Source organism: Rhinopithecus roxellana, chromosome 17 (assembly GCF_007565055.1).
Source record: "Rhinopithecus roxellana isolate Shanxi Qingling chromosome 17, ASM756505v1, whole genome shotgun sequence".
Lineage (NCBI taxonomy): Eukaryota > Metazoa > Chordata > Mammalia > Primates > Cercopithecidae > Rhinopithecus > Rhinopithecus roxellana.
The window spans coordinates 110,750,212-110,762,794 of NC_044565.1; the positions used below are offsets into that span (position 1 = coordinate 110,750,212).

At 40.8% G+C, this 12,583-nt stretch overlaps 1 protein-coding gene across 1 annotated transcript in view; it reads right to left on the minus strand.

Annotated features, from left to right (window-relative positions):
- The window catches only part of VWA3B (von Willebrand factor A domain containing 3B), a 220,478-nt gene that overhangs the window by 82,847 nt on the left and 125,048 nt on the right, over window positions 1–12,583 (minus strand). Inside the window, exons 14-15 of the mRNA XM_010362112.2 lie at window positions 11,870–12,052; window positions 727–857 (exon numbers count right to left, since the gene is read on the minus strand). Of these exons, the coding sequence (XP_010360414.2) occupies window positions 727–857; window positions 11,870–12,052 (314 nt within the window). The remainder of the gene's footprint in view (window positions 1–726; window positions 858–11,869; window positions 12,053–12,583) is intronic.

Sequence of the window (12,583 nt, forward strand, 5' to 3'; positions counted from 1 at the left end):
CCGTACAAATGCTTAATTTGCTAACAGGAAGAGAGTGCATTTTGTTGAACAATAAATTCTGATTAATAAATGTATTTTCTTTTTTTCCCCAATTTTCTATCATTCTTTGAACTAAAAAAGACACTCTGGCAGGGTAGGCTGTGATACTTGAATATCTGGAAAATATTAAATCATTTTAACAAAATTTGACCAATTTCCGGAGTGTTCGGGGGTGGTTTTGACTTTGTTTAAAAACCACGAAATAGAAATACATTAGAATATAGGATGGGGGCAGTCATGAGAAATCATCTATCCCAAACCCACCACCACGGCCACCATTTTAAAGATGAGGAAACAGAGGCCCACGCAATGGAGAGGTGTGAAGGGAAGTTTGGGTCTCCCCACAGTCACGCAGAGGGAAGTCCAGGCCTTGGCCTCCGGATCCCTGAGTCAGAGCTCCTTCCCCACACAGCGCTCCTCTCTGCCCTGTCAGTGCTTGGGTCTGGGGGCCCGTTCGCACTGCATGGATAACATAAAGGGGAATATGTGGCCTCCTCAAGCCCACGATTAAATTGCTATTAAATTATTAATTCTCTTTGCTTAAAAAAATCCTAACTTAATCACACTATGTGATTCTTTTCACTAACAGAAATTTCACAGAGCATTTCAGAAAGGACAAGGGCCTGGGGGCAAGCCCCGCTCTCGAGAGGCCCCAGCGCAGGGAGACAGGCAGGCAGGCGTGCTCACTTGCTGTCTCCATCCTTTTCCGCATTGTACCACCAGTCCATGATCACGGACTCGGAATAAAGGTCTCGCATCTTCTCCAGGTCACGGTGACCTTGTTCCATTTCCTTAACTAAAAGAGTCAGATCTTCATTCTGCCAAAAGGAGAAGTGAATATGCTATAAGACTAGATAAAAAGAGCTCAAATGCCAAACATGTTTCTTTTCTTTTCTTTTTAGAGACAAGAGGCTCACTCTGTTGTCCACGCCGGTCTTGAGCTCCTGGGCTCAAGTGATCCTCTCATCTTGGCCTCCCAAGTACCTGGGGCTACAGCACACGGCCAGCAAATGCCAAACATTTCTAACAGAAAGCCAACTGTATCAGGAAAAGAAGAATCTAAAGAATTTTATGTTGTTCTTACATATCTCATTTTTAGCCAGCTTTATTGATGTGTAATTCACATACAATAAGCTGAACATCTGTAAAATGCACCATTTGAATAGTTTGACTTTCCCACCTGTGAAATCATTCTTACAGTCAAAATAATGAACATGTTCATCACCCTCCAAATTCCCTTGTGCCCCATTGTAAATCTGCCCATTCTCCTACAAGCCCTCTCCCTCAATTCTCCAGGAACTACTCATTGGCTTTCTGCCACTACACATTAGTTTCAGTTTTCTAGAATTTTATATAAATGGAATAACACAGAAATTACTCTTTTCTCCTGACTTTCTTCACTTATATAATGTGGGGAAAAGAAAGATCAGACTGTTACTGTGTCTACATAGAAAGAAGTAGACATAAGAGACTCCATTTTGTTCTGTATTTGAGATGCTGTTAATCTGTGACCCTACCCCCAACCTTGTCCTTGCAAGAGACATGTGCTGTGGTGACTCAAGGTTTAAAGGATTTTGGGCTGTGCAGGGTGTGCTTTGTTAAACAAGTGCCTGAAGGCAGCTTGCTGGTTAAAAGTCATCACCATTTTCTTAATCTCAAGTACCCAGGAACACGTACACTGCCAAAGGTCGCAGGGACCTCTGCCTAGGAAAGCTAGGTATTGTCCAAGGTTTCTCCCCATGTGATAGTCTGAAATATGGCCTCGTGGGAAGGGAAAGACCTGATCGTCCCCCAGCCTGACACCCGTGAAGGGTCTGTGCTGAGGAGGACCAGTACAAGAGGAAAGAAGGTCTCCTGGCGGTTGTTGGCAGTTGAGATAGAGAAAAGCACTTGTCTCCTGCCCGTCCCTGGGCAATGGAACATCTCGGTGTAAAACCTGATTGTATGTTCGGTTTACTGAGAAAGGAGAAAACCGCCTTAGGGCGAAAGGCGGGACTTGCTAGCACAATGCTGCTCTTTATGCACAAAAAAGGTTTATGGAGATGTTTACATATGCCTATCAAGGCATAGCACTTTTCCTTAAACTTATTCATGTCACAGAGATCTTTATTCATATGTCTTACTGCTGACTTTCTCCCCACAATGATCCTATTATCCTGCCACTTCCTTTTCTTTAAGATGGTAAAGATAATTATCAATAAATACTAAGGGAACTCAGAGACTGGTGCCGGCATGGGTCCTCTGTATGCTGAGCACCGGTCCCCTGGGCCCACTTTTTCTTTCTCTATACTTTGTCTCTGTGTCTCATTTCTTTTCTCAAGTCTCTCGTTCCATCTAACGAGAAACGCCCACAGGTGTGGAGGGGCAGGCCACCCCTTCAATATAATTATTTTAAGATTCACCCATGTTGTAGCATGAATCAATAGCTCATTCATTTCTTATTGCTGAGCTGTGTTCTATTGTATACCACTATTAAATACCACGATTTACTTATCCATTCACCTGTTGATGTTGTTTTCAGGTTTGGGCTATTATAAATAAAGTTACACACATTTGCATACAAGTCTTTGCATGGACATCGGCTTTCATTCTTCCTGAATAAATATCTAGGAGTAGAATGATTGGACCACATGGTTTGTGATGTTAAGGTCCTTCACGTCCCTTGTAAGCTATATTCCTAGGTATTTTATTCTCTTTACAGCAGTTGTGAATGGGAGTTCACTCATGATTTGGCTCTCTGCTTGTCTGTTATTGGAGTATAGGAATGCTCGTGATTTTCGCACATTGATTTTGTATCCCGAGACTTAGCTTAAGTTGCTTATCAGCTGAAGGAGATTTTGGGCTGAGATGATGGGGTTTTCTAAATATACAATCATGTCATCTGCAAGCAGAGACAATTTGATTTCCTCTCTTCCTATTTGAATACCCTTTATTTCTTACCCTTGCCTGATTGCCCTGGCCAGAACTTCCAACAGTATGCTGAATAGGAGTGGTGAGAGAGGGCATCCTTGTCTTGTGCCAGGTTTCAAAGGGAATGCTTCTAGTTTTTGCCCATTCAGTATGACATTGGCTACGGGTTTGTCATAAATGGGTCTTATTATTTTAAGATATGTTCCATCAATACCTAGTTTATGGAGAGTTTTTAACCTGAAGGGCTGTTGAATTTTACGACGTTGACCCTCTTTTCATGTGCTTCTTTGCCATCTGTAGATTCTCTTCGGTGAAATGTCTGTGCATACGTTTTGCCTATTTTCTGATTAGATGGTTTGTTTTCTACTGTTGAGTTTTAAGAGTTCTTCATATATTCTAGATACTAAGGCCTTTGTCTGATATGTCATTTGCAGATACTTTCTCTGAGTCTGCAGCTCATCTTTTCATGCTCTTAACAGGGTCTCCCAAAGAGTAAAAGCTTTTAATTTTGATGACGTTCAATATATTAACGCTTCCGTTTATGGATCATGCTTTTGGAATCAAGACTAAAAATTCTTTGGTAGCCTAACATCCCCACAATTTTTCCCACATTTCTTTCTAGAAGTTTTATAGTTTTATGTTTTTAGATGTAAGTTCATGATCCATTTTGAGCTAAGATGTCCATGAGGTATGAGGTTTAGTTTGGGGTTTATTATTTTGCCTTTGGATATCCAATTGCTCCAACCATTTATGCAAATGGCTATCTTTCCTCCGCTGGATTGCTTCTGCATCTTTGTTGAAAATCAGTTGAGCATGTTGTGTGGGTGTGTTTCTTTAACTGTTCCATTGGTCTACGTGTCTGTTTCTACACTAAAGCCATACATCTTGATGAATGCAGCTACATAGTAAGCCTTAATACTGCGTATAATGATTCTTCCCACTTTAATTTTCTTTTTCAAGATTGTTTAAACTTTTTTACAGCCTGTGACCTGTCACATAAATTTTAGATAGGCTTAACTATGTCTGTAAAAAACGTTTCTGGGGTTTTTATAGAAATTTTAATAAACCTGTAGATCAAGCTGGGGAGAACTGACGTCTCTAATATGTTGAGTCATTCAATCCATGAACAGAACATGTCTTTCCATTTATTTAGATCTTCTTTGATATCTTCAGCATTTTGTAATTTTCAACATAAAACTTCTATACATACTTTTTAGGTGCATAAATATTTCATCTTTGTAACTCAATTATAATTGGTATTGGGTATTTAATTTTCACTGCCACATGCTCACTGTTACTTTATCAAAATGTGATTGAATTGTGTGTGTATTAATTTTGTGACTTTGCTGAAATCTCATAGAAGTTCTAGTTTTTTTTTTTTTTTTTTTGTAGGTCTCCTGGGGTTTTCTATGTACATAATATGTTACCTACAAATAAAAAGTTTTATTTCTTCCTTCCCAATCTGTATGCCTTTTATTTCTTTTCTTGCTTTGTTACCATGGTTAGAACTTCCAGTAGTACGGTGAATCAGAGTGGTGAGAATAGATGTCTTTGACTCTCTTCTAATCTTGAGGGGAAATCATTCAGCCTTTCACTACTAAGTATGACTCTAGCTGTAGGAGTTGCACTGATGTTCTTATTAAGTTGAGGAAGTTCTCCTCTATTTTCTATTTTGCTGAGAGTTTTTATTATGAATGGTGTAGAATTTGGTCAAGGCTTTTTCTGCATCAATTGATACAACCATACGATTTTTCTTCTTTAGCCTGTTGATACGCTGGATTATACTAATAGATTTTCTAATATTGAAACAATCAGTTACAAATTTCTTGAAACAAATGAACAAATATTTCCAATATACAAAAACAAATAACCGGGTGGGGTGGCTCATGCCTGTAACCTCAGCACATTGAGAGGCCAAGGCAGGTGGATCACATGAGGTCAGGAATTCGAGATCAGCCTGGCCAACATGGGGAAACCCTGTCTCTATTAAAAATACAAATTAGCTGGGCATGGTGGCCAGTGCCTATGTAATCCTAGCTACTCGGGAGGCTGAGGCAGAAGAATTGCTTGAACCACAGTGGTGGAGATTGCAGTGAGCCAAGATTGCGCCACTGCACTCCAGCCTGGGTAAAAAAAAGAACAAATATTCTTGTATATATGGGAGTAAATCCCCCTTGATCATAGTGTATAATTTTTAATACATTGCTGGAATCATTTTGCTAATATTTTGTTAAGGATTTTTGCATGATATATTTCAAAAAATCCTTTCAGTTGAACCTACCTTTTTAGAATTAAAGTGAGTTTTTTGAAAGCAGCACATAGTTTGGTTGTGTTTTTTTTTTTTCAATTCACTCTGCTGTATCTGTCTTTTGATTGGTATAATTAGACCATTAACTTAAAAAGTATTATTGACATGTTAGCACTTACTTCCAGTATTTTATAGTTTGTTTTCTCTGGTCTCATTCCTCTGTTCTTTCTCCTTGCATTCCTTCGGGTTATTTAAACTTCTTTTTTCTTACAATTCTATTTTGATTTATTTACATAGTTTTTGAATGTAGACCTTTGTATGGCTTTTGTAATGAATCCTGTCAGGTATGACAGCATATATATGTGACTTATAACAGTCCCAGCATCAACATTTTACTCCTTCAATGAAAATAAGTAAACATCACTTCCATTTAGGTCCCTTTACCTTCTCCAGCTTCAAATACTATTGTCTTCAGTGTTGCGTGATGTTACAACTTTTGTTTCAATCATTAAAAATATGATTTGTAAATCTCATGAAGAAAAGGATAGATTATATCTCCCAATATTTCTGCTCTTTCTTCTTTTCTTTCTGATGCTCCAATTATATCTTTTATAATTTCCTTTTGCTTGAAAAACCTCCTGCAAACAATCAATAAAACTAAGTTTTCTAACAACAAGTTCTTTTAGTTTTTATTTATCTGAGAATATTTTTATCTCCCCTTCATCCTTGAAAGATAGTTTTGTGAAATATAAAGTTTGGGGTTGCTAATCCCTGTAATCTCAGCACTTTGGGAGGCTGAGGCAGGAGGACTGCTTGAGGCCAGGAGTTCAAGACCAGCCTGGGCAACACAGTGTGACCCTGTCTCTACAAATGAAAAAATTAGCCACGCATGGTGACACACACCTGTAGTCCTAACTACTTGGAAACCTGAGGCAGGAGAATCACAGGAGCCCAACAGTTTAGGGTTTCAGTGAGCCAACACTGTGTCACCGCACTCCAGCCTGGGTGATGCAGTAAAACTCTGTCTCTAAAAATAAAATAAAATAAAATAAAATAATAAAATTCATGGTTAATGGTTCTTTCCTTTCCTACTTGAAAAATATTGTGCCATTTTTCCCCTGGCTTCTTTGGTCTTGGACAAAAAGTCTGCTGTCAAATCTGCAATTGAATTGGTGTCATTTTTATCACTTTTTTCTTTGTCTTTAATTTTCAAATGTTTAACTATGACACATCTTGGCCTGGATTTCTTTGGGCTTATCCTGTTTGGAGTTTACTCAGATTCTTGAATCTGTATATTTGTATATTTCACCAACTTTGGGAAGTTTTCGGCTATTATTTTGTCACTTTTTTTCAGACCCATTTTCCTTCGTTTCTTTTGTGGACTCTGATGATACTAATGCTGGATATTCTGTCATTGTCTCACAGGTCCCTGTAGTTCTATTTACTTTTTTTTTTTTTGGTCTATTTTCTCTCTGTTGTTTAGAATGACTGAATTTTGTTGTTCTGACGTCAAGTTCACTGACATTATCTTGTCATCTCTACTTCACTATTGAACCTACCTACTGAGGTTTCAAAATTTTCTGTTCTTGTATTTTTCAGTTCACAAAGTTCCACTTGGATTTTTTTTTTTTTTTTTTTTTTTTGTAATTCTTACTTATATTCTGAGACTGCCTATTTGTTCATTTGTTTCAAGAGGATTTGTAGTGATTGTTGAAGCATTTTTACGACAGCTTCTTTAAAATCCTGGCAGATCATTCCAACATATGATTCATCTCAGTGTGGGCACCATTTGTCATTTCTCATTCAAATTGGGGCTTTCTTGGCTCTTTGTGTGATGGGCACTTTTTTTTACTGAATCCTAGGCATTTTCTATTGTATGAGAAGATTCTGGGTCCTATTTAAAATCTTTTATTTTACTTGGTAGTTGCCCTGCTTAAATTGAGCATGTGGAATTTGTCCTACTTTTGTGGGTCTCTGTTTCAATGGCAGTTTGATGTTCAGAAGCTTTTGGTATTATCTTGGTCTTCTTTGCTAATCTGGTGCCATTCTGGACCCCACTGGTCCCTGCTGGTGCTGCCTGAAGAGACAGGAGGGGTTTTCCTCTGTCAGGCTTCCAGGTGTCTCTTGGTGGCTCCCCTGCTGTCCTCCAGGTGTTCCTGTGTCACTGGGTAGGGTAGGAGAGCCCTTGGCCCACTCTTTGGGTCAAAGAGTCTTCTGCAATGGGCCACGGGTTCTAGCTGGGCCTCTCCTGCCTGTTCTTCCCATGGACTCTGATGTGTCTCTGCAGGAGAGGAGAGTCTCAAGCCTGCAGAGACAACAAGGCTTTCCAGATGGGCCACTGGCAGCTGTGTCCCTTTAGCAAGCTCTGCCCACCTATCCAAGTAAACATCCTCCTCTGGTGTACTTCTTATATGTGTGGGGGCTGGGCTGTTATAGATAAACTCGACTTTCACTTGGGCATAACTATGCATCTGGTGAGCTTTCCCAGCTATTTTTTGTCAGGGCAAGCTGTCAGAGTGGCAGGATTAAGAGTTCAACTGTCTTTTTGTGGCACAGTTTTCTTTTGCGGGACAGTTTTCTCTTAAGGGTAGGGGGTTGACAGTGTACTGAGTAGCCCACCTAGCGCCACCTCCTTCAGTCTCGTCAATGCTGAATGGAAGTGAAACCTCAGTCCTCCACTGGGCCCTGCTGACAATATGGGGAGGACCACTGTGGGGGCTAGTGCTGTTCCACACTTCCTCCCTTGGTCTCATGCTGCTGTACGAGTGTGGAGGTGAGGCTTCCCATTACTAACACCACAGATGGGGGAAAGCGGAACGTGGCCTTTCCCCAGCTCTCTCCCTTTTTCATGTTCATTGATGATGGCTCTTTGTAGAGACTCATCTTCATGCTGAATCCTGCTGACATGAGGACTCTGGCGAAGCACAACAGTGACTACACTAGCCTCACACTGCCTGGTTAGGTTGTGGTGCTGCCTGATAGGAGTGGAGGGTCCGCTTGACACTGGACACCGTGGACACTACCCTGGTAGGGGACTCAGGGCACTGCTGCTCCTGCCCATGCATGGATGAGAGATCAGCTTTCCACTCAGTCCCTCTGGTATTGCCCTAGCAGGAAAATGTAAGCACCACCTGCTTCCAGAAGATAGAATGAGCTTTCCACTAAGCCTCACTGACACAGCCTCAGCAAGGAAATCAGAGGATTGCTGCCTGCTTCCATGTAGGAATGGAAGTTTAGCTCCCTGGTCAGCTCTACTATTCCACTCGGCAGGGGGATCAAAGCACAGTTACTTGTTTCCATGAAGCAAGAGAGTGGGTGAAAGAGTGGCTCCCTGTTTGGTACCACTGAAATCCCAGGGGAGGGGATGCAGTTTTTCCATGGTATATGACTGGAGCAGGACAGGTATTGTGAAAAAGGTTTTCTGTTGTTAAGCTGTGCTCTTCCTAGTCATTTGGCTGGGGCAGCGGTCGTGGGGAACGGGCTTTTCCTGGAGCATTTTTTGTCACTGCTTGTTGGAGATCCCAGGTTGGAGAGGCTTCTGCAGTGCCCTGTCTGGGATATATGAATAGAAATAAAGTCCCAGGGACTCATTGCCAAGGGACCTCAGAACTTGGAGAATGACACAACAATGAGTCTTTTTTTTTTTTTTTTAAGTTCCAGGATACATGTGCAGAACATACAGGTTTGTTACACAGGTAAACATATGCCATAGTGGTTTGTGGCACCTATCAACCTGGCACCTAGGCATTAAGCCCCATATGCATTAGCTATTTGTCCTGTCCTGATGCTCTCCCTCCCTTTGCCCCCCACCACTGACAGACCCCAGTGTGTGTTGTTCCCCTCCCTGTGTCCATGTGTTCTCATTGTTCAGCTCCCACTTATAAGTGAGAACATGCCATGTGTGGTTTTCTGTTCCTGTGTTAGTTTGCTGAGGATGATGGCTTCCAGCTTCATCCATGTCCCTGAAAAGGAAGGATCTCATTCATTTTTATGGCTGCATAGTATTCCATGGTGTATATGTACCACATTTTCTTTATCCAGTCTATCATTGATGGGCATTTGGGTTGGTTCCATGTCTTTGCTATTGTGAATAGTGCTGCAATAAACGTACGTGTGCATGTGTCTTTATGGTAGAATGATTTACATTCCTTTGGGTATATACTGAGTAATGGGATTGCTGGGTCAAATGTATTTCTGGTTCTAGATTCCTGAGGAATCGCCACACCGCCTTCCACAATGGTTGAAGAATGACAGGACAATGAGTCCTTGTCCTCTTTTGGAGTTATAACCAGGGCTTTCTGGTTTTGAGATGGTGGACCTACAATAGATGGCACTACTCTATCTTTGCTGGAACTGGAAGTCCACCCTGTACTTTTTCTTACAATTATGCAATAAGAAATCTTTTTTACATATTTACCTATGTAGTCAGCATCATCTTTACCAATGCTTTTTATTCCTTAGCATAGATTCATATTTCTATCTGCTAAGGTTTTCCTTCTGTCTAAAGTACTCCCCTTTAATGTTTCTAGTACTGCAGGCTTGTTGGTGATGAATTCTTTTAGTTTTTTGTATCTTTTTTTTTTTTTTTTTAAATGAGACAGGATCTCACTGTCGCCCAGGCTGGAGTGCAGTTGCACGATCTCAGCTCACTGCAGCCTCTGCCTCCTGGGTTCAAGTGATCCTCCTGCTTCAGCCCAGCTACTTTTTATATTTTTTGTAGAGGTGGGGTCTCGCCATGTTGCTCAGGCTGGTCTTGAATTCCTGAGCTCAAGCAATCTGCCCACCTTGACCTCCCAAAGTGCTAGGATTACAGGTGTAAGCCACTGAACCTGACCATTTTTATATATCTTAAGAAGTCTATTTTATCTTCCTCTTTGACAGATATTTTCACCCTGCATAGACTCTATGTGGACAGTCTCTCAGTATTTTAAACATGTTTCTCCACTGTCTCCTCACTTGCATTATTTCTGATGAGACATCTGCTGTCATCTTTACTACTGTTCCTCGTGCACAATGTGTCCTCTTTCTATTATTTTAAGATGTTCCCTTTGTCACTGCTTCTGGAAAGTTTGATTCTGCCTTGGCCTGGTTTTCTTCACGTTTCTTGCGCTTGGGATTTATTGAGGTTCTTTTTGGTCTGTGGGTTTACTGTTGTAATCCAATTTGGAAAATTTTTGGCCACTGTTGTTTCAGTTATGTGTTTATTAGGCTGCTTGGATTTTTCCACGACTCACTGATGCTCTGTTTTCTGTTTGGGTTTTTTTTTTTTTTTTTGAATTCTTGTTCTTCTGTGTTACATTTTGGATAGCTTCTATTACTGCCTTCCAATTCACTAGTCTTGTCTTATGCAATGTCTGATCTGCTGCTCATCCCATTCCACGTATTTTTCATCGCTAGACATTTAATTTGTGTCTTACTTATACCTTTCATGTCTCCCCTACAGTTACAAAGACTGTTTCAATGCTCTAATAGTAACATTGAGTTCTGGGTATATTTTAAGTCTTCAGTTTGTTTTTCCTCCTCATTATGGGTCTGTATTTTCCTACTTTTTTCCATGCCTGGTAATATTTGCTTGTATGCTAGGCATTGCTGATTTTACTTTGTTAGGTGGTGAATAGTTTTGTTTCCTTGTAATTATTCTTGGGGTTTGTTCTGGGATGCAGTTAAGTTAGCTGGAAACAGTTTGATCCTTTTAGGCCTTTCATTTAAGATTCGCTAGGTGGAACCGGAGTGTTTGGTTGCTCCCACTACTGAGGCAAGACTCTCCTGTGTATTTTACCCAGTGCCCAAAGGATTATGAAGTTTTCAATCCTCGCTAATGGGAGCACTCTTCCCAGCCCTCTGTGAGACTAAAGCACTGGTCCCTCCAATGCTTTTGGATGATTCATTCCCTAGTCCCAGGTAGTTCACTCACATGAAGCACTGATCAGTATTCTGACTTGTCCTGCTACCCACTGAATCTGGATTTAAAGTCACTCCTCAGAACATAAAACAAAAAACACACACCCTAGAAGGGCATCCTTGAAATGCATATGAACAGGCCAAGTCTGGAGGATGAGAGAACAGAATTTTATTTGCTTTCTCCCATTAGCCTATTAGAATAAATTGCTTTATCAGGTGGTCAAACGTTTATATAGTCTGAGAGGTCAGCAAGCAACTAACCACCTACATCTGACATAATTTGGTTTTCTACAAATATCTGTGTATAGCAGTGATTAACAAACTTCACATATAGCCCCCTGGGTATCCTTGTTAAAAACACAGATTCCTAAAGTTTGGCAAAATATTGATAATTATTGAATTTAAATTATGGGTACATGGGGGTCTATATATGCTTCTAATTTTGGGTAATGTTTGAAACTTTCTACAATAAAAAGTTTAGAAGAAAAACAAAATACATGCATTGATTTATAATTCCTGGGCCTCTATGCCTACAACCTGCTTTAGCATCTCTGAAATGGGATGCAGGAATCTGCTCAGATGCCCTAGCTCGGGTGGTCTTTGGGCTACATTCTGAGAAACACTGGTACACTCATTGTTAAGCGACTCATTTTTTTTTGTCTTAGTTATCTTTATGGTTGCTCTCTTCTCAATGAAGGTATTATGCAGTGATCGCCAGCCTGTAATGCTCAAATAAATGAACACTCCCTTCTCAGCCCACCAAGCTCTTACCTGAACAGCCTCTGGAGGAGTGGGATCCTTGCAACCAAAATTATAAAAATGGAACTCTCCTCCAGTCAAAGCAGCAACCTCTTTCAAAAACCTGTTTGCAATCTCATCGTTGTAGTTGAAGGAGATGGTATAAATAGGAATTTCCTGAAAAACTTTGACCTGGTCTATAACCATTTCAGGCGGCTGAAACAATAAGTTTTGGGGCGGGGGGGGGGGGGGGGGGGCGGGAAGGGAGATGGAAAAAAGAAGAAGAGAAAGAAAAGAATATGAAAATCCTTAGTATTTACTACAGATACTCAAACAGTAATTCCGTATACGTGGTGAGTGGCTCCTTATAAACATGTCGATTCAATTCAGTAAACAAAGAAAAGACTCTGTCAGATGGTGAGAGTACAGTGATCCACAAGACATGGGCCTTGGCTCGGAGGTCTCTCAATTGGGTGGGACAAAGAGGCTAGGAGAAAGATCTGGCTAACCAAGTCACTCAACTTTAGGTGCGCCTGAACTTAGAGTCCATGCATGCAAAGTGATGGGCTGCAAAAGAGCAATTTCCAGCCTCCAACATGCTGTGGTCAACGCTTCCCACAGAGTGAAGGAAGATATGTTTGTTGAAGGCCTTCCCATGTGCTGGGCATTCATCTTAGAAGCTGAAGAAAGCAGGCAGGCTCTGTGAGGCATGGATGAAGGAGTCCCAGAACTGAGAGAGGCTTCTTC